General features: G+C 46.5%; 1 protein-coding gene across 1 annotated transcript in view; it reads right to left on the bottom strand.

Moving 5' to 3' along the window:
- Nucleotides 1-1,174: 1,174 nt before the first annotated feature.
- Nucleotides 1,175-21,664, bottom strand: part of TKTL1 (transketolase like 1) — a gene marked incomplete at both ends in the record, with an annotated part of 34,557 nt that continues 14,067 nt past the window's right edge. The window contains 7 exons of the mRNA XM_082681902.1: nt 1,175-1,347; nt 2,622-2,741; nt 2,871-2,970; nt 5,209-5,292; nt 6,998-7,128; nt 8,648-8,804; nt 12,782-12,943. Of these exons, the coding sequence (XP_082538028.1) occupies nt 1,175-1,347; nt 2,622-2,741; nt 2,871-2,970; nt 5,209-5,292; nt 6,998-7,128; nt 8,648-8,804; nt 12,782-12,943 (927 nt within the window). The remainder of the gene's footprint in view (nt 1,348-2,621; nt 2,742-2,870; nt 2,971-5,208; nt 5,293-6,997; nt 7,129-8,647; nt 8,805-12,781; nt 12,944-21,664) is intronic.

Raw genomic sequence — 21,664 nt, 5'->3', positions numbered from 1 at the left:
TTTTTCTTGGCCTTTCTCGCGGGAGGGCACAGACCTCCTGGGGCCGACGCAGGCCCCGCCCCGGGTCTCCAGGAAAGGAGGACTTGGCGTACAGCTCGAAAACAAGAGGGCTCAGGACTCTTCGGTTATGGCGGGCGGGGGGGGGCGGGCGGGGAGGCGCTGCGGAGGCGGGGCCTATCTTTAATTTACCTGGCAGGTATTTTCTTCTTGTATTCCAGGCACATGGCTTACATGCTCAGAGCGAAATTAAGGAGTCAGCTCTGGGCTGGCTTTTCAGGCTGTATACTGTCCTCTAGTGGTGCATCTCCTGCCCAGTACCATTTCCAGGGCTTGTTAGGGGACTTGGCTCTCTGCTGGTTTAGATAACAGCTCCTTCCTCATTTAGGATTTTATCAAGGAGAAACCAAATTACACATACAAGGCACAAATGCAATAAAGCAGGCAGCCGGTTTGTAATTGCTTTATTAACATTAACTAGCATGCTTAGCAGATGAGTACAACTGAGATAACAGTTTGGTTTGGTCACTAGGCAAATGAGACATTTCTGAGACCTCCCAGGAGAGTGCCGTGTGGGGACTAGAACGGGTTGTGTCCTCTCTTCACAGAACCGTCACTGCAAGCAGCACAGGACATACTAGGAGCTTTCCCTGCTGCCCCACAGCCTCCTCACGGAAGAGGGGAGATGAAGGCAAACCCCAGAGGAAATTCTAGGGCAACTGCAGCCACACAGTACCTGGGAGGCCACAGGTAGGATGGCAGCCGGCGAACTGAACTGGGACAGCAGCGCACAGCGTGGCGTACAGTGCTGCCAAACCTGGGCAACTGCGGGCTACAACTCAATTCGCATTTTCTTTACTCATGACACACATTTAAGAAACTGTTACCTTATGTTGGTCCCCAGCCCAGTTATCTGTAGTCTCATCAGAAAATTTTTTAGGTGGTTGTTTTGTTAGCTATTCTGTCACTTAAAACCTTATCTTATAACCCATATTTATGATTCAAAGGTGAAAGTTACTCTTGTATACGTAGTTATGGCTTAACAGGAAAGTAGTTAACTGGCTTTGCTTTTAAAAAGAATAAAGCGCAACAATATAGATTTAAGTAATGGTTTGGCAATAAGCATAAATGAAAGGTAAAGAGGCCAGTCTTTACCTGCCCAAAGCCAACAGCTATTTTAATTCATTAAAATACACTTCACAGCCACTGTGATTTGTCTGGCACTGATTCCAAACATACTGAGCGGCTCATTCGGCTTTTCGCTCCGAGGTGCTCCTGGCACTGCCAGCTGATGGACCAGGATATCAGGCACCATGGATACCGCTGCACAAACAGCCTCCCCGATGCCACCTGGAGAAGCAAGGGACATTAGGCTCTGCTCTGGAAACAGCTAGTCAGCCTTAAATCCCCATTACATAGAGGCCTTTGAATTTGTGGTTCCCAGGGAAAAATATCTTTCACTGGCCGTTGATTCATAAACAACCATTCCCTGGCTGACCAGAAGCATTCTCGTTCAAAAGTGCAGGTCTCCAAATTGCTCCCAGCCTCACTTACGGCAGGGGCTCTTTCCACTGGGGCTCCAGGGATGCAGGCGTCTGTGGAACTCAGATTCTCAAAGCTGTCAGGAACCTACGAACTGGATGCCGGCTTCGGAAGGGCCGGCTTGCAAGGCTGGCCCCGGGGTGGTGCCCGGGCAGTGGGCTGGTGCGAGTGCCCTGCATCAACAAGACACTTTCCCTATTGATAAGGGTGGTCCCTGTGCCTGGACTCTGGCACCACAGGGTGGTTTAGGGGGCGCACCTGCTTTCCTCTGGGAATCGGGAAGTTTGGCACGTGCCGGGCAGCGACCAGCCCTCAATGAAACCCGGGGCGCTGAGTCTCGAGTGGGCTCCCTGGGTCTCCAGGGAGGCATCTGTCGGAGAAGGGAGAGTGCTCGGCTGGCCCCTCATGGGAGGGAGAGGGGAAGCCGAAGGTGTGGGGTTCTCCACCCCCGACCCGCGTCTTCTGTCCTTGGGGGTGCTGGTGCATGCCCTGTCCCTGTCATCAACCTCAGCCGGGAGGGCACTGGAGTGCTTTCCTGCAGGTCACGGGGTGTTCTTGGGGCCCCTGACACGCAAACACATGAAGCTCCCCACTCCCTCCTCTGCCCCACCTGACCTTCCCTAGCCAAACACTGCCCAGCCCCCTCTCCCTGGCCACACTTTTCCTGCGTTTGCTGTGTTCTCTGCTTGCAAGGCACCATTGCCATTTTTTTGTGGGGGGCAAACTATTAATCATTCAATACTCAAGAGCAACTGTGAAGCTTCTTATGACGCCTCCCCTCACAATGCCAAGTTAGACACTCCTCTGCACTGCCACTGAACCAGCTACCCGGGGACCAGGCACTGCACACTGTGCTGAGCACACACAAACGAGGATGGGCATGGCCCCACCCTTGGCCAGCCAGTGTAGGCGGGCAAGAGATCCTATACCCATACCGTCGCAAAGAGCGAGTAATACAGGTTGCTGGGTGAGTGGTTGGCTGGAGGTGCTGCCCACGATCATGGCACACCTCTGGTCAAGGAAAACAAAAACACGCTGCACCAAAGCAGACTTTCAAAGTGGTCCCCAAGGCCTGCACACACCTTCTGAAGAGTGATCCTCCACTGTGATAATCTGGCCACCTGTGGCTTTTGCGTTGGAGATGACGGTGGCTGCATCCAGGGGTTTAACAGTAAACAGGTCGATGACGCGGATAGAAATATCTGGAGAACAGAGATAACCAGCTTGGTGTATGAAGCAGACTCAGAATAAAAGACAGATTGGGGCACACAGGCAGCCCGAGTCCTACCACTCCCAGCTTGAACTTCAGCATTCAGCAACAACCAACTGACCTTCTTGCTTAGAAAGATCATCGGCGGCTGCTAAGGCTTCATGCAAAGTCACTCCAGCTCCAACAACTGTGAGCCTGTCGTTGACACTGTTGCGGACGACCTGGTGTTGCACCCACAAAACAAAAATGCTGTGCTTACTACACACAGAGTGTGTCTCAAAGTGGAGGACCCTCTGCTACAGTGCTCTCCTGAGCCTACCAATTTCACCCCTTAATAGCTCACTATAAAAAAGGCCGAGTCAGCACACTGACCAACAAGGACCTATTCTTTTTAATAAGCCCCACTTCGTGTTTGTTTAACAAACTCACCTACTTTTCCTCAGGATTCAAGATGCCAAATTACTAAGTTCTTTTACAATATGTATGCAAAATGACCCTTTAGCAAAGCAGGTGGATTTCCAACTGGGATGTGAAAGGCTGAAGGCCGGAAGCGAGTTGTACAGCCCATCTGCTCCAGAGCATGGACTCACACCCACCAAGGGGTCTGAAAAAGGCACCACCTCTGGACTGCTTGAACATCTTGTGGGGCACTCACACAGGATGGACTCCGATCATGAACATGCTAATGGGGACCGTTTGGAGGCATTTTTGAGGTGCATGCCCAAGTGCCCCGTGAAGCCTGTGCATCAGTGGACCCCTTCTGTGGCTGTGGAAAGCAAATCTCAGAGCAGGAGGAACTCGCCCAGGGCAGGGCTGAGACCAGCAGCCAGGCCCATCTGCCTTCAAAGCCCATGCTCCCAACCACTCGCTATTCTGTAAGCAGACAGGGTTCTCTGCTCTTTTTTTCATCGTTTTGTTTCCTCCAAAGTCACCCAACCAAAGGCATCTGGAAGTCTGCATTGCATTCCTCTGTACAGATTTTGCTGTAGCTTAAGAACCACTGCTGACTACAGATATTCAGGGCTTCAAACCACCCATCCCCATTCTTCGAGAATGTTCTAGCGTTTTCACACACACACACACACACATGTATAGATACCTACATAGACACACATACATACACACACCTACGCCCCCCTTGCAAACCCAGCCCTTGAATTATCCATGGCATATTATCATACACGTATTAACTCACATCAGGAAGTTACTTCATTTTGTCAGGACAGGACAAACATCAGGGGGGAAAAAAAAAGAGAGATGTGAGAAAGCTTTGAAAACCATATGACTATCACCAAGACACACTCCCCACCGCCCCTGGAGGCAAACATATGGCTTTGAGTTAAACATGGGAGTCAGGGAACAATAGTGTGAACGTGTAGTTCACATTGCAGTGAATAGTACAGCTTTTCCATTCAGCAGAATGGAGCTATGGGGGACTACTGACTGCTCTGGGTACACCTGCTCTACTGTGGCACTAAAGCCATCCCGCGCTCATTCACTCATTCTGAGCACTAGCCGCTGTGAATTCTGGAGCAGCCTAGCCCTTAGCAATCAAGTTGGAAGTCACCTATTACTCTTCAAGAGTGGCTACCAGTCTTTCACATACTTAAGGAGAGTATTAATGATGTTCTAAAAGGCTTATAAGATAAAGACAGGACAGAAAACTTTCCTATGCAGTATGATCTCAACTAAGATATACACATATATATACGTGTATATAGAAAAAGCCAGGAAGAAAATGTGCCCAAATGTCTGTAAGCACTGCTCTCTAGGTGGTGGGCAATCACTTATTTTCTCCACAGACGCTGCTGGTTTTCTGCACGCACAGCTCCGACAGGCAGGCACACAGACGCCAGGTCGCCGTGGGGGCTTGAATCCTGGTCTTCCTGAACACCTTCTCTGGCCCTCAACTACAAAACATGGCTGGTTGCTAACAATCTGTGCTTCTAGGGCTTTCTCAAGGATACAGGAGATAGGAGGCACCTTGCAATGCCAGCCTTTATCAGCAGGCCTGGGGGCGAGGCCACAATCCGTGTGAAAAAACAACCTCAGGGTCACACAATGGCCAGAGGCAAGATGGTTCATATTTGTTTGTTATATTCCTGGCCTTGGACCTGCAAAACCAGAACCTAACAGATATACTATTCATCTGAAATGGGTTCTATTATTTTGTTTAGCTTGAGGCTGTGATAAGGTACAGCAAAGCAACAAGTTGTTACCAGCTTATCTTTAAGGGCTCAACAAAGGGACTCCTTTCAGAAAGGAGAAAAGTTCAGTTCAGGCTGATACTGGCAGAATGTTCCTTCCTGAAGAAAAGCAGGCAAAGGTCACGAATTTTTTTTAAACTAGTGCAAAGAAAGAATGAAGCGTCAACTGTGGATGTCTCTAGCACTGGCTTCAACAACAGTGCTCTCCTCATGAACTGATACTGGAAGACACTGGAGAACTTAAGGCCTTACCTTGGCCCGTCCAATCTCAAAGATTTCATCTGGGGTGTAAATAACTGCAGTTTCTGGCCGACTGATCCGAATGTAGCACATCCCCTACGGTGTAAATGAACACCAGAGCCACAGTTTAGAAAATCAAACTAAATTTCCAACTAATAAACCTCAAAAAGAAGTGGGGGAGCACCTAACAATTCTTTGTACTAATAACAAAATGTGCCTTTTGGAGTGAGGGCCAGCTGTCACGGGGTCAGGTTACTACGAAGGACCCTGCTGGGTGCCCCGTGACGAGCCCTCCACACTGTGCTGGCTCACCCATGTAGGAAAGCTTTCTCAAATATAAATCGATGTGTTGTGTCTCCACAGAACATAAACGTGGGGCAGGAGCACTGACTCACCTTGAATAGAAAGCCTACAACACATGGGAAACAACTTTTGTCCCAACAGCTTCTAATGCTCCATCCTCAGAAGTACCTTAGACACCAGAACCTAAAATGACTATTTCTCCAACAAAAAGATGTAAATACGTTTTTTATCACCTTGAACATATAAACAGGAATGTAAATGAATACTCAAATGTCTAGAGTATTTGTTAATTTACATACATATTTAAATCATACATGATAAACCAATATATGAATTTAGGAACACTGATTCCTTTTGTTCATTTACATGTTATGAACTAGTTCTATTCGGTGTATTTTTATGAGGTACAATTGACTTAAGTGGAGCATGCCCTGAATTCTGATAAGTTATACACCGTGTAACCATCTCCTGAGTCTGGATAGCATTTGCACCTGCCCAGAAAGTTCCCTCATGCCTCTCTCCCGTCACTCTCCCCACCCAAGAAGCAACCTCTATTCTGATTTCCGTCACCACAGCTTTGTCTCTTTTGAACTTCCCACAAATAAGATCCTGCAGCACACAAGATTGCACTGTACATGCAAGGACATAAAACAATGTCTATGATATAGCAAGTAGAAAAATCCAGAACTATGTGTGAGGCCACTTAGGTTTAAAGGAAAAAAGTCAAAGAAACTCATGTCTCTAACACGTTGGAAATGCTTGGAACGGAACTTGCACAACCCACCCCAACTGTGCCCAGGGTTGCCCGTGCAGGGGCATGGGTGTGTGCAGGGCTGCAGGGTGAGGTGAGTCTGGCGACCGCTAGCTAGAGTGGTTAGAAAGATAAAGATTCTGTCCCGTAGCCTCTGCTGCAGCTGGGTTCTGGACAGGAGTTAGGTTGTGTCCATCTGATGCCCTTGGGTGAGACTTCAGGAGGGGCAGGCAGGGCAGAAGCCAGACTTGTACCCGTCTCAGCTGTTTCTGAGGGTGGGACAGGGCTGGGAACCCCAGGGTTTGTCTACAGTGGCCTCCCGCTGGCAACTGTCCAGTTTTCTGATATCACGAGCTGGCAGCTGCACGGGTTGTGTCTAAGGCCAGCACATGATGGCTTGTCGCTGGAGCCCACTTCCGTGGCCCTGCCAAGGGCTCCCTGTCTCAGAGCCCCAGAGCACTTCCTCCTTCTTGACCCAAGCCCCACCCGACACATCATCAGGGCTTCGAAATTCTTCGGCACTGGTTTTTACAATGCGAATGTATTCATGCTCTTCGTGGTTCATCACCCTGTTTTGGGGCAATGGTTCTACTTTTAAAAGGGATCCTACAACCAAATTTCCTATAACGAGTATCTATCTTCTTTATGCTGAGAAAAAAATGGGAAAAAAAATCAAACCATCAGTACCAAACTAGCATCAGAGCCCAGAAACATTTTCTGTCTGCACCAGTGTCCCCTTAAAAATACCTTGGTATTGGCCGCCAGCAACACAGCATGCTCCGTTGAGATGGCATCGCTTGGATAGAAAATAGTGCAGTTCGGAACCGTTCGGAACATGGCCAGATCCTCCAGGGCCATCTGGGAGGGGCTGTCTTCACCTGAGAAAGCAAAGCCATAGGCCAACAAAAAGATGAGCCTACTCTCTGTCAGTCAAGCAAGTGTGCTGGCATGGTGGCCACCATCGCAGCACACGCCACTGCCACACTCCGCATGAGGCTCCTCACTGACATTGCTAGCAACATGGCATAGGCCTCTTCTTGGCCCCAAGCCTCGCCAACACCTGGCACACAGTCACAGTGCTGCTGCCCTAAGTGACCCAACACTCCTCCCTGAGCACCAGGCCTCTGGCCCTGTTCTCTTCTCCCTAGGAGGGTCCCCTCAGACTCTGTCATTTCTTCTCTGCTCTTCCACCTTCTCCATCAAGAGACTAAAGTTTTCAGACTCAAATGGTCTCATTCATTTCTCATGGCCTTCAAAGTAGCTGAGCATTACAGAACATAACCTTTGGGGTGCCCTCGGGGTGCTGCTGGAACTCAGGGGGCCTTCGTGTGTGGGGGAAAGAAACTGTGGAAAGAGAAAGCCCAATGTACACTAGGGTGGCCTAGCTCTTGCAGCTAGGAAGGGAACTGTCACCGTGTACACTGCCTGGCCTGGGACTGCTGTCTCTCCTCAGAACCCCAGCTCCTCTGGGCTGGACCTAGAGCCACTTCTCCACTTAGCTGAGTTGAAAACTTACTCCTCACCCAGCCCCAGGCAGAGAGCCCAGACCCCCTCTCTCCTTGCTCTCTTCCCCTGCATCTGGCCCATCCAGAGACTTCTTAGCCAGTCCTGCTCTCCCAGGAAGTCCCCAAGACGACCCCCAAACATGCACTTCCAGCTCTTCCCTCCAGCATGTGGCAGCAAGTGCCCCATCTTTCTAGACTCCCCATTTCTGTCATCCACGGACACGACTCCCGGATGTTTCCCAGGCAAGAAACCCCTGGGGACTGGGGTTTTGCTGTTCTTGCAGTCTGAGACTCCTCCTTCTGTCAGCAATGTTGAAATCTTTCTTCAGGTTCTCACAGATTCGCCCGATTTTCTATCCACTGCTAACACACACCTCGGTCCTCCTCCTGGCTCCCGTGTTTCCTACAGTTTCCACGTAGCCCATCCACGGTTAATGCCCATGTGTTGGGTGCCTCGAGGTTTCCCATTCTGTCCAAGCAGGCTGCTCGGGCCAGCAGAGCCCTGGCAGGCTGTGCTCCTTGCTTTGCTGTGCCCATGCTGCTCGTCCCCACTTAGACTAAGGCAACCAGAGAGCAGTAAACAATTCGGTGATGCCAGGGTGACCCAATCCCTACCTAGTATGTGGTTTGACAAAGAAGAGGCACTCAGGACAGATAATTATTTCTTGGTGACAGAAAAAATGGGCACTTTTCAGTAATACCAAGAGATCAGCTCAAAAGTTACCCAGAGTGTCTGGAACTTCTAGAACATGACACGGCTTTTTTCAAAAAGGAGGTTATGATAACCGAACATTATGGAACCTTAAGTACGCCGGCAGTTCAATCTCTTACAGGCTAATCTTTCTCTGTAAAGGAGGAAGGCGATTAAGATGACGGCATTGAGGACTCATACCTATGGATACCCCGCAGTGGGACCCAATAAGGTTGATGCTGGTTCGAGAGATGGCTCCCATCCGGATCTGATCAAATGCTCGGGTCAAAAAGGCAGCGAAGGTGCAAAGAAAAGTAACCATCCGACCACGGGTGGCGCATCCCAGTGCCACGCTCACCTGCAACACAAAGGTGAATCAGAACGCTCCCGGACCCCACTGCCCCTTCCGTTCCCCAGCACAGAGTGTGGGGATCTCAGGGAAATCTCTACTCTGCACCCTCTCACCTTGCCACCCCTCCCCCAGGCACCTACCTGGGAAAAACCCAAACCTGGCAAAGCCACGGTGTCCCCTGAATGCTGCCAGAAAAGAGAGGAACTGCAGTGCTAACCCTGCTCCTTCAAATCCAAGATGTGGAAGCTCGGGACACTCAAGGCCGCCCTGCAGTCCCCATGGGTCTCCTTCCTATTCTCTTCCCCTACCTTCTGTCCCCTCTCTCCCTGCCCCTTCGCATGCTTCCCCTGGGCACTTCCGGGGGCAGAGAGGGGAACACCGGAGGCTCTCCTATCCCATCCCCACGTCCCCACCGTGTCATTAGGAGACGGGACAGACCAGTACCTACTTGAGGCCCCCACTTGCCCACCCTGCTGAACCTCATCCTTCTCCTGCTTTCTCAAGGGCACCTCTGACCGTGCAATTATTCCCTCCCCTCCCACGTTTCCTCAGTTTCTCCCTCTCTGATCACTGAAGTGTGTGCTAGTATCTTCCATCTTCCCCCCTCACTTTCACCTTGTCCTCCCGCTCCAGGTGTTGCCCTTCGTCTATGTTCTCCTTCACAGGAGACTTCGCACCCTTCCTCATTTCCCACTTTCTGCCCGTTTCCCTTCATCTAGGCTGCCATTCCCTGTGAGGGACCCAGAAGCTGCCAAATGCAGAGGTCACCTGACCCTGTCTGCATCATATCTGACCTCTCGGGAGCCCCCAGCACTACAGACCACCCGTCTCACTGAACGCTGCTTCTCCTGCCCAGGTTGGTTCTGCTGGGCGGGGCACCTAGACTGAGTCCTGGGGCTCGGGCCACACTCCTCATCTGTGCCCTCCCCGGGAACCAGCATATGGTCCCATTGTGTCACTCTGATGTGCTTGATGCTAACCCCCCCCCCCCCCTCTATTCTTCACCTCCCCTGGAACGCCAGGCTCACATACCCTGGCAGGTTTCAAACTAGAAGATGAACATCTTGGGGGTAAACAAAGACCGTCCAAGGGCAACATGGCCGTGGCTGGTCTCAACATCAAGATCCTTGACTCCCACGTCTGTCTGCCAGCAAAAGGGCCCAGGGCCTACTTCCCGCTGTCTCCCTGATAATCGCCTCCCAGTCACTGACTGCCAAAAGGCGCTCTCTCACCCACATCGGGTCCTTCAGTCGGGCAACATCCTGGAGTGTAAGAGCTCCGGATCAAAACAGAAAGGACAATTCGAAATAATCATAGCAGCCTTGAGAAACTACAGAACTCAAAAGGTTGGATAACAAATTCTTTTTTAAGTCAGGGGTTTTCCAATTCTTTTAACAAAACTGAAAGAGAACCTAATGCAACTGTCAACCCTTTATAAGTAATTTTGCACCGACAACTGTACATGAAAGATCACTGTGTGATTTTTGGCTTATAACTGGGAAGGAATTCAAATGAATTGAATGATGTTGCCACAACAAAACTCTTTCCCTTCCCATCACCTTATTTATGTAAACAACATCTCTTTGCACTTACATCATTAAAATACGAATAGATTTTGTTCTGAAACTCGCCTCATTCTAGCTTTAAGTGTACTTAACCAATGCTACACAAGCTAATAATTATAACTGTAGCTCAATCCAGAAGAAAAAAAATTGTAATGCTCCAAGGCCTATGGACATAGGAAAATTTTTAAAAACTATCAGCGTATATGCATATTTTTATTGCAGAAAAGAGCTGTCAATAAAAGGCTTTCCTGCATAAATATATTTGGGGAAGCAGAACGGAAATAAGAATTCAAGTAGAAAAACGGATTTAATTTCTGACAAAGAGAGCCTTCATGTAATTGGATGATTTGAGTATTAAAGTGTCACAAATTTCAATATACGGGAAATTATATCCTTTGCATCTACTTAAATCTGTGATGAAAAATTTAGATGCTAACTTAAAGCTAGGCAGAAAAATATCTAGTTTAGAAAAACACATTCAGCAGTTTGGAAAGCAAACACATTTGGAGATAAATGATCTATCCTCTAACCTACCTGGCACCCCCATCCCCATTCTAACAGGTACCCTGACCCCCCCACCCCAGGGCCCAAAGAGAGCTGTGTTCCCAAAACCCATTCCTCCCCCAGTCTTGTCCATCTCAGGAAGCGACACTCCTCTGTTCCCAAGTGCTCTGGCCTAAGCCCTAGTGCCAGCCTTGGTTCCTGCCCTGACGCCTACCCCATGGCATCCTGCCGACTCTCCTGTCAAAGCTGATTCTGGATGAGTCTGCTTCTCTCCAACCCCACAGCTACTGTCCTGGTCCAAGTCGCTATCTCCTGTCACCTCCCCCACTTCCCCCAACAAGCTATTCTCCACACCGGCCTTTCTTTCTGCTCCCTAAACAGCTCAGATTTGGGCATGCCACAGAGCTAGCTGGGCCCTCTGCTGGGAATACCGTCCCCCCAAGATCTATGCATGACTGACTCCTTGTCACTTAAGTCTCAGCTTAAATGTCACGTCCTCTGAGACCTTGCTCCTGACTGGCCCTAGTCATGCTACCACTGTAGTCACCAGTTTCACCCAGTAGCACTGGATACTACCCACTTGCTGGCTGCTTCTTTATTCATTTTTTCAGTTGCTGATTGAAAGAATCAATGAGTTAGGAAGCAAGCTTTTTGATAGGTGGCTTAATTCAGAAAATTATGAATTGTATTTTTTTCCATTCAAAATGGAAACAGCTTAGCTTAATGAGACCCACAGAAAAATGTACATATTCTTACAATTGCAATGACCTACTTTACTGAACAGGGGGGGCTTAAATTCCAACACTGACAGGGCCAGGGAAGCACCGTGAACAAATGAGCGGGCCAGCAGGATGCAGGGACATGGTGAGCTGGCTGTGGACCCCCATCTAAATGGGGCCCCTGCTTGGCTCCAGCTAACTGGTGGCAGGCAGGAAGGAATGTCGTTCCAATGTTGCCAGATCTTCCCAATCTTCAAGAGAATCCAGAAATTTGGATTCCATATAAAATTTCCTGACTTTTAAAAGCTGGCAGCTGGGACTTCCCCAGCGGTCCAGTGGTTAAGACTCTGTGTTTCCAACGCAGGGGGCGCGGGTTTGATCCCTGGCCGGGGAACTAAGACCCCACATGCCACATGGTACAGGCAAAAAAAAAAAGCTGGCAACTAATTTAAAATATTTGTAAATACTACTTGTTCCAAATACAATATCTCTGGTGGTCACGTAAGGCCTGCTGGCCCACAGATTTCTGGCCAGTGCTGTTTTTGGCCTCTACGATGTGAAGGTACATGTGCGCTGGCCTCTGCACTGGCACAGAGCTTCACAAGTCAAGGCGTTTACTCGCACAAACTCCCTTCTCTCTCTTGAGGGGAGTGTGTGCAGATATGTGCATGCATAAGAGACTCCTGCATTAACGTCATCCTGGGAAGAGAATGAAGCACAGATAAGCAGAACAGCTCTACCTAAGGCCACAGCACTACTGACATTCTTGAGGCTGCAATTAGGGCAACATTTGAATATCTAGGATATATTAGGCCCCATGCAACAAGGTGGAAAGAAAAACCACAGTCCCTTGTAGCTTTCACTCTATTGGCCTCTGGGATGTTGTAGGATTGCCTGGTTGTGGGATGGGCAGGGCAGGAAGAGTGGGGTCACCTAGAGCTACCAGGGAGCTGTGCATGCTTTAGGCCTGGAGGCCTGAGGGCAGATGGCTGGAGCCCCTCCCTGCAGTCCTGGAAGTCACCCCTCACACTCTGCCGGGCTGCTCTGTACTTGTTTCTCCCGACACTTTTTTCCTCCATTTCCTTTGCTTTTATAAGTGGAAAGAAAAACTGTAACCCAGCACAGGCCTCCTATGTCTGGTGGGCCACTGTTTGTCAATGAGAAGGCTCCAGATGGATGTTCCCAGCATACATACCATGCTTCGCTCAGAAGAACACTCAACGAAGTGCTCAGGGTGTTCCTTCTTGAATATGTCAGAGAAGGTGGAGTTCTTGCTGTCACCGTCCAGCACAACGACTCTGTCATTTGCACGGCCCAGCTTAGCCAGGGCCAGACCACATGCTTTCCGAGTAGCTATCTGGAAGTTAAACAGCAGAGTTTCTTAGAATGGGTTTAGAAGGAAGGTGAATTGGTAGAATTATAAATTGTCATCTACCTTAATGAAGAAAGAAAATTTGTGATTCACCAATAATCTCCTTTAGGGTAATAAAAAAGGACTGCTAGCCAATCTTAAATCCATACTTGGCTCACTGGGTATCAATTTCCCCCAAATAAATTTATTCTTCTGTCCCATTCCTATAGTTGATTTAAAAATTTAAATTTCCCAAAATGCAAATGCCTCTGTGAGTGTTTAACTATAAAACTGATGACACTCACTGTAAATATTAAAATGTAGAACTTTAGAAACATAATACAAATAATAAACAATTCCATTAGGATATTGTTTGAGATTGGACTCAACCTATGGATTAATTTAGGGGAGAACTGACATCCTTACAATATTGAGTTTTTCTATTAAAAAAAACAAGGTTTGGCATTTCCTCAAAGAGTTAAACAGAATTACTACGACCCAGCAATTCTACTTCTAGGTATATACCCAAGAGAAAAACACATCTATACGAAAGGTTGTACACAAATGTTCATTGCAGCATTATTCACAATAGCCAAAAGGTAGAAACAACCCAAATGTCCAGCAACAGATGAATGGATAAATAAAACATATGATATACCCATAAAACGGAGTATCGCCACCCCATGGATGAACCTCGAGAACACAGTGCTAAGTGAAATAAGCCAGACTCAAAACTTCGCATATTATATGATCCCATTTACATGAAATGTCTGGAATAGGCAAATCCACAGACACAGAAAGTAGATTAGCAGTTACTAGGGGCTGGGTGGGAGTGGAGAGTAACTGCTAATGGGTATAGGGTTTCTCTTCGGGATGACGGAAATGTTGTAAGATCGAGTGTGGTGATGGTTGCACAACTCTGTCAGTATGCTAGAAACTACTGAATTGTACATTTCAAATGGGTAGATTATATAGAAATCTATAGCTTTATATATCTTTATTATCTCAATAAAGCTGTTATTTAAAAAACAAGGTTTGCCTCCTCATTTATTTGTCTTTGTTCATTCATCTAAACACTCTTAAAAGTATTTTTTAAAACAGGCAATTCATGTAGATGAGTACAAAAGTCAAGTTATGAAAGAATATCGAGTGAAAAGGCCATCTCCCTCCCACTCTCCCAGTTCCTCTCCCCAGAGGGAAGGGAAATGACAGGTTTGTGTAGCATCCTTTTGGCAATGGTCTACTCACAAATACTTGGTGAGCATCTCATGCATACAAGGCATGTGAGCTTCTTTTAGGACTATAGTTTTATAAGTATCTTAACATAGACCTTATATACTTAAGTTTATTTTTAGTTATTTTAGTTTTTACTGCCACTGTAAAAGGGATAACCTCTCCATTTTATTAATATAAGAATCAATCTTTGCATATTAGTTTTGCTACAAGCTCTCTTTCTGGACTCCTCTTATTTCTAACCATTTTCTGTCGATTCTCTTGGGCTTTCCAGACATACAACTCTACCACCTGCAAAAAGGCTTGCCTTTTCATTGTCAGGACTGAGTCTTTTGTTGTTAATGATCACAATTTCCCCCCTCCTAATACTGCTGAATGATATGCGTTACTAATCTCCCCCCTCCTAATGCTGCTGAATGATATGCGTTACTCATTTCCCCCCTCCTAATGCTGCTGAATGATATGCGTTACTCATTTCCCCCCTCCTAATACTGCTGAATGATATGCGTTACTCATTTCCCCCCTCCTAATACTGCTGAATGATATGCGTTACTCATTTCCCCCCTCCTAATACTGCTGAATGATATGCGTTACTCATTTCCCCCCTCCTAATACTGCTGAATGATATGCGTTACTCATTTCCCCCCTCCTAATACTGCTGAATGATATGCGTTACTCATTTCCCCCCTCCTAATACTGCTGAATGATATGCGTTACTCATTTCCCCCCTCCTAATACTGCTGAATGATATGCGTTACTCATTTCCCCCCTCCTAATACTGCTGAATGATATGCGTTACTCATTTCCCCCCTCCTAATACTGCTGAATGATATGCGTTACTCATTTCCCCCCTCCTAATACTGCTGAATGATATGCGTTACTCATTTCCCCCCTCCTAATACTGCTGAATGATATGCGTTACTAATCTCCCCCCTCCTAATGCTGCTGAATGATATGCGTTACTCATTTCCCCCCTCCTAATACTGCTGAATGATATGCGTTACTCATTTCCCCCCTCCTAATACTGCTGAATGATATGCGTTGCTCATTTCCCCCCTCCTAATACTGCTGAATGATATGCGTTGCTCATTTCCCCCCTCCTAATACTGCTGAATGATATGCGTTGCTCATTTCCCCCCTCCTAATACTGCTGAATGATATGCGTTGCTCATTTCCCCCCTCCTAATACTGCTGAATGATATGCGTTGCTCATTTCCCCCCTCCTAATACTGCTGAATGATATGCGTTGCTCATTTCCCCCCTCCTAATACTGCTGAATGATATGCGTTGCTCATGTCCCCCCTCCTAATACTGCTGAATGATATGCGTTGCTCATTTCCCCCCTCCTAATACTGCTGAATGATATGCGTTACTCATCTCCCCCCTCCTAATACTGCTGAACGATATGCATTACTAATTTCCCCCCTCCTAATACTGCTGAATGCTATGCATTACTAATCTCCCCCCTCCTAATACTGCTGAATGATATGCATTACTCATCTCCCCCCTCCTAATACTGCTGAATGATATGCATTACTCATTTCCCCCCTCCTAATACTGCTGAATGATATGCATTACTCATTTCCACCCTCCTAATACTGCTGAATGATATGCATTACTCATCTCCCCCCTCCTAATACTGCTGAACGATATGCATTACTCATTTCCCCCCTCCTAATACTGCTGAGTGATATGCGTTACTCATTTCCCCCCTCCTAATACTGCTGAATGATATGCATTACTCATTTCCCCCCTCCTAATACTGCTGAATGATATGCGTTACTCATTTCCCCCCTCCTAATACTGCTGAATGATATGCATTACTCATTTCCCCCCTCCTAATACTGCTGAATGATATGCGTTACTCATTTCCCCCTCCTAATACTGCTGAATGCTATGCATTACTCATTTCCCCCCTCCTAATACTGCTGAATGATATGCATTACTCATCTCCCCCCTCCTAATACTGCTGAACGATATGCATTACTCATTTCCCCCCTCCTAATACTGCTGAATGATATGCGTTACTCATTTCCCCCCTCCTAATACTGCTGAATGATATGCGTTACTCATTTCCCCCCTCCTAATACTGCTGAATGATATGCGTTACTCATTTCCCCCCTCCTAATACTGCTGAATGATATGCGTTACTCATTTCCCCCCTCCTAATACTGCTGAATGATATGCGTTACTCATTTCCCCCCTCCTAATACTGCTGAATGCTATGCATTACTCATTTCCCCCTCCTAATACTGCTGAATGATATGCATTACTAATCTCCCCCCTCCTAATACTGCTGAATGATATGCATTACTCATCTCCCCCCTCCTAATACTGCTGAATGCTATGCATTACTCATCTCCCCCCTCCTAATACTGCTGAATGCTATGCATTACTAATCTCCCCCCTCCTAATACTGCTGAATGATATGCATTACTCATCTCCCCCCTCCTAATACTGCTGAATGATATGCATTACTAATTTCCCCCCTCCTAATACTGCTGAATGATATGCATTACTCATTTCCCCCCTCCTAATACTGCTGAATGATATGCATTACTCATCTCCCCCCTCCTAATACTGCTGAACGATATGCATTACTCATTTCCCCCCTCCTAATACTGCTGAATGATATGCGTTACTCATTTCCCCCCTCCTAATACTGCTGAATGATATGCATTACTCATTTCCCCCCTCCTAATACTGCTGAATGATATGCGTTACTCATTTCCCCCCTCCTAATACTGCTGAATGATATGCATTACTCATTTCCCCCCTCCTAATACTGCTGAATGATATGCGTTACTCATCTCCCCCCTCCTAATACTGCTGAATGATATGCGTTACTCATTTCCCCCCTCCTAATACTGCTGAATGATATGCGTTACTCATTTCCCCCCTCCTAATACTGCTGAATGATATGCGTTACTCATTTCCCCCCTCCTAATACTGCTGAATGATATGCGTTACTCATTTCCCCCCTCCTAATACTGCTGAATGATATGCGTTACTCATTTCCCCCCTCCTAATACTGCTGAATGATATGCGTTACTCATTTCCCCCCTCCTAATACTGCTGAATGATATGCGTTACTCATTTCCCCCCTCCTAATACTGCTGAATGATATGCGTTACTAATTTCCCCCCTCCTAATACTGCTGAATGATATGCATTACTAATCTCCCCCCTCCTAATACTGCTGAATGATATGCGTTACTCATCTCCCCCCTCCTAATACTGCTGAATGATATGCGTTACTCATTTCCCCCCTCCTAATACTGCTGAATGATATGCGTTACTCATTTCCCCCCTCCTAATACTGCTGAATGATATGCGTTACTAATTTCCCCCCTCCTAATACTGCTGAATGATATGCATTACTAATCTCCCCCCTCCTAATACTGCTGAATGATATGCGTTACTCATTTCCCCCCTCCTAATACTGCTGAATGATATGCGTTACTCATTTCCCCCCTCCTAATACTGCTGAATGATATGCGTTACTCATTTCCCCCCTCCTAATACTGCTGAATGATATGCGTTACTCATTTCCCCCCTCCTAATACTGCTGAATGATATGCGTTACTCATTTCCCCCCTCCTAATACTGCTGAATGATATGCGTTACTAATTTCCCCCCTCCTAATACTGCTGAATGATATGCGTTACTAATTTCCCCCCTCCTAATACTGCTGAATGATATGCATTACTAATCTCCCCCCTCCTAATACTGCTGAATGACATGCGTTACTCATCTCCCCCCTCCTAATACTGCTGAATGATATGCGTTACTCATTTCCCCCCTCCTAATACTGCTGAATGATATGCGTTACTCATTTCCCCCCTCCTAATACTGCTGAATGATATGCGTTACTAATCTCCCCTCTCCTAATACTGCTGAATGATATGCATTACTAATCTCCCCCCTCCTAATACTGCTGAATGATATGCATTACTCATTTCCCCCCTCCTAATACTGCTGAATGATATGCATTACTCATTTCCCCCCTCCTAATACTGCTGAATGATATGCATTACTCATTTCCCCCCTCCTAATACTGCTGAATGATATGCATTACTCATTTCCCCCCTCCTAATACTGCTGAATGATATGCATTACTAATCTCCCCCCTCCTAATACTGCTGAATGATATGCGTTACTCATTCCCCCCTCCTAATACTGCTGAATGATATGCGTTACTCATTTCCCCCCTCCTAATACTGCTGAATGATATGCATTACTCATTTCCCCCCTCCTAATACTGCTGAATGATATGCATTACTCATTTCCCCCCTCCTAATACTGCTGAATGATATGCATTACTCATTTCCCCCCTCCTAATACTGCTGAATGATATGCGTTACTCATTTCCCCCCTCCTAATACTGCTGAATGCTATGCATTACTCATTTCCCCCCTCCTAATACTGCTGAATGATATGCGTTACTCATTTCCCCCCTCCTAATACTGCTGAATGATATGCATTACTAATTTCCCCCCTCCTAATACTGCTGAACGATATGCATTACTCATCTCCCCCCTCCTAATACTGCTGAATGCTATGCATTACTCATTTCCCCCCTCCTAATACTGCTGAATGATATGCATTACTAATTTCCCCCCTCCTAATACTGCTGAATGATATGCATTACTCATTTCCCCCCTCCTAATACTGCTGAATGCTATGCATTACTAATTTCCCCCCTCCTAATACTGCTGAATGATATGCGTTACTCATTTCCCCCCTCCTAATACTGCTGAATGCTATGCATTACTAATCTCCCCCCTCCTAATACTGCTGAATGATATGCGTTACTCATTTCCCCCCTCCTAATACTGCTGAATGATATGCATTACTCATTTCCCCCCTCCTAATACTGCTGAATGATATGCATTACTCATTTCCCCCCTCCTAATACTGCTGAATGCTATGCGTTACTCATTTCCCCCCTCCTAATACTGCTGAATGATATGCGTTACTCATTTCCCCCCTCCTAATACTGCTGAATGATATGCGTTACTCATTTCCCCCCTCCTAATACTGCTGAATGATATGCATTACTCATTTCCCCCCTCCTAATACTGCTGAATGATATGCGTTACTCATTTCCCCCCTCCTAATACTGCTGAATGCTATGCATTACTCATTTCCCCCCTCCTAATACTGCTGAATGATATGCGTTACTCATTTCCCCCCTCCTAATACTGCTGAATGATATGCATTACTAATTTCCCCCCTCCTAATACTGCTGAACGATATGCATTACTCATCTCCCCCCTCCTAATACTGCTGAATGCTATGCATTACTCATTTCCCCCCTCCTAATACTGCTGAATGATATGCATTACTCATCTCCCCCCTCCTAATACTGCTGAATGCTATGCATTACTAATTTCCCCCCTCCTAATACTGCTGAACGATATGCATTACTCATCTCCCCCCTCCTAATACTGCTGAATGCTATGCATTACTCATTTCCCCCCTCCTAATACTGCTGAAGGATATGCATTACTCATCTCCCCCCTCCTAATACTGCTGAATGCTATGCATTACTAATTTCCCCCCTCCTAATACTGCTGAATGATATGCATTACTCATTCCCCCCCTCCTAATACTGCTGAATGATATGCATTACTCATTTCCCCCCTCCTAATACTGCTGAACGATATGCATTACTCATTCCCCCCCTCCTAATACTGCTGAATGATATGCATTACTCATTTCCCCCCTCCTAATACTGCTGAATGATATGCATTACTAATCTCCCCCCTCCTAATACTGCTGAATGATATGCGTTACTCATTTCCCCCCTCCTAATACTGCTGAATGATATGCATTACTCATTTCCCCCCTCCTAATACTGCTGAATGATATGCATTACTCATTTCCCCCCTCCTAATACTGCTGAATGCTATGCGTTACTCATTTCCCCCCTCCTAATACTGCTGAATGATATGCGTTACTCATTTCCCCCCTCCTAATACTGCTGAATGATATGCGTTACTCATTTCCCCCCTCCTAATACTGCTGAATGATATGCATTACTCATTTCCCCCCTCCTAATACTGCTGAATGATATGCGTTACTCATTTCCCCCCTCCTAATACTGCTGAATGCTATGCATTACTCATTTCCCCCCTCCTAATACTGCTGAATGATATGCGTTACTCATTTCCCCCCTCCTAATACTGCTGAATGATATGCATTACTAATTTCCCCCCTCCTAATACTGCTGAACGATATGCATTACTCATCTCCCCCCTCCTAATACTGCTGAATGCTATGCATTACTCATTTCCCCCCTCCTAATACTGCTGAATGATATGCATTACTCATCTCCCCCCTCCTAATACTGCTGAATGCTATGCATTACTAATTTCCCCCCTCCTAATACTGCTGAATGCTATGCATTACTCATCTCCCCCCTCCTAATACTGCTGAATGCTATGCATTACTCATCTCCCCCCTCCTAATACTGCTGAATGCTATGCATTACTAATTTCCCCCCTCCTAATACTGCTGAATGATATGCATTACTCATTCCCCCCCTCCTAATACTGCTGAATGATATGCATTACTCATTTCCCCCCTCCTAATACTGCTGAACGATATGCATTACTCATTCCCCCCCTCCTAATACTGCTGAATGATATGCATTACTCATTTCCCCCCTCCTAATACTGCTGAATGATATGCATTACTAATTTCCCCCCTCCTAATACTGCTGAATGATATGCGTTACTCATTTCCCCCCTCCTAATACTGCTGAATGATATGCATTACTCATTTCCCCCCTCCTAATACTGCTGAATGATATGCGTTACTCATTTCCCCCCTCCTAATACTGCTGAATGATATGCGTTACTCATTTCCCCCCTCCTAATACTGCTGAATGATATGCGTTACTCATTTCCCCCCTCCTAATACTGCTGAATGATATGCGTTACTCATTTCCCCCCTCCTAATGCTGCTGAATGATATGCGTTACTCATTTCCCCCCTCCTAATACTGCTGAATGATATGCGTTACTCATTTCCCCCCTCCTAATACTGCTGAATGATATGCGTTACTCATTTCCCCCCTCCTAATACTGCTGAATGATATGCATTACTCATTTCCCCCCTCCTAATACTGCTGAACGATATGCATTACTCATCTCCCCCCTCCTAATACTGCTGAATGCTATGCATTACTCATTTCCCCCCTCCTAATACTGCTGAATGATATGCATTACTCATCTCCCCCCTCCTAATACTGCTGAATGATATGCATTACTCATTTCCCCCCTCCTAATACTGCTGAATGATATGCATTACTCATTCCCCCCTCCTAATACTGCTGAATGATATGCATTACTCATTTCCCCCCTCCTAATGCTGCTGAATGATATGCATTACTAATCTCCCCCCTCCTAATACTGCTGAATGATATGCATTACTCATCTCCCCCCTCCTAATACTGCTGAATGATATGCGTTACTCATTCCCCCCTCCTA

This window comes from Grampus griseus, assembly GCF_964374135.1.
Source record: "Grampus griseus genome assembly, chromosome: X".
In the NCBI taxonomy this organism is placed as follows: domain Eukaryota; kingdom Metazoa; phylum Chordata; class Mammalia; order Artiodactyla; family Delphinidae; genus Grampus; species Grampus griseus.
The sequence above is the reverse complement of the archived record's forward strand: the minus strand, read 5'-3'. Positions and strand labels throughout refer to the sequence as shown.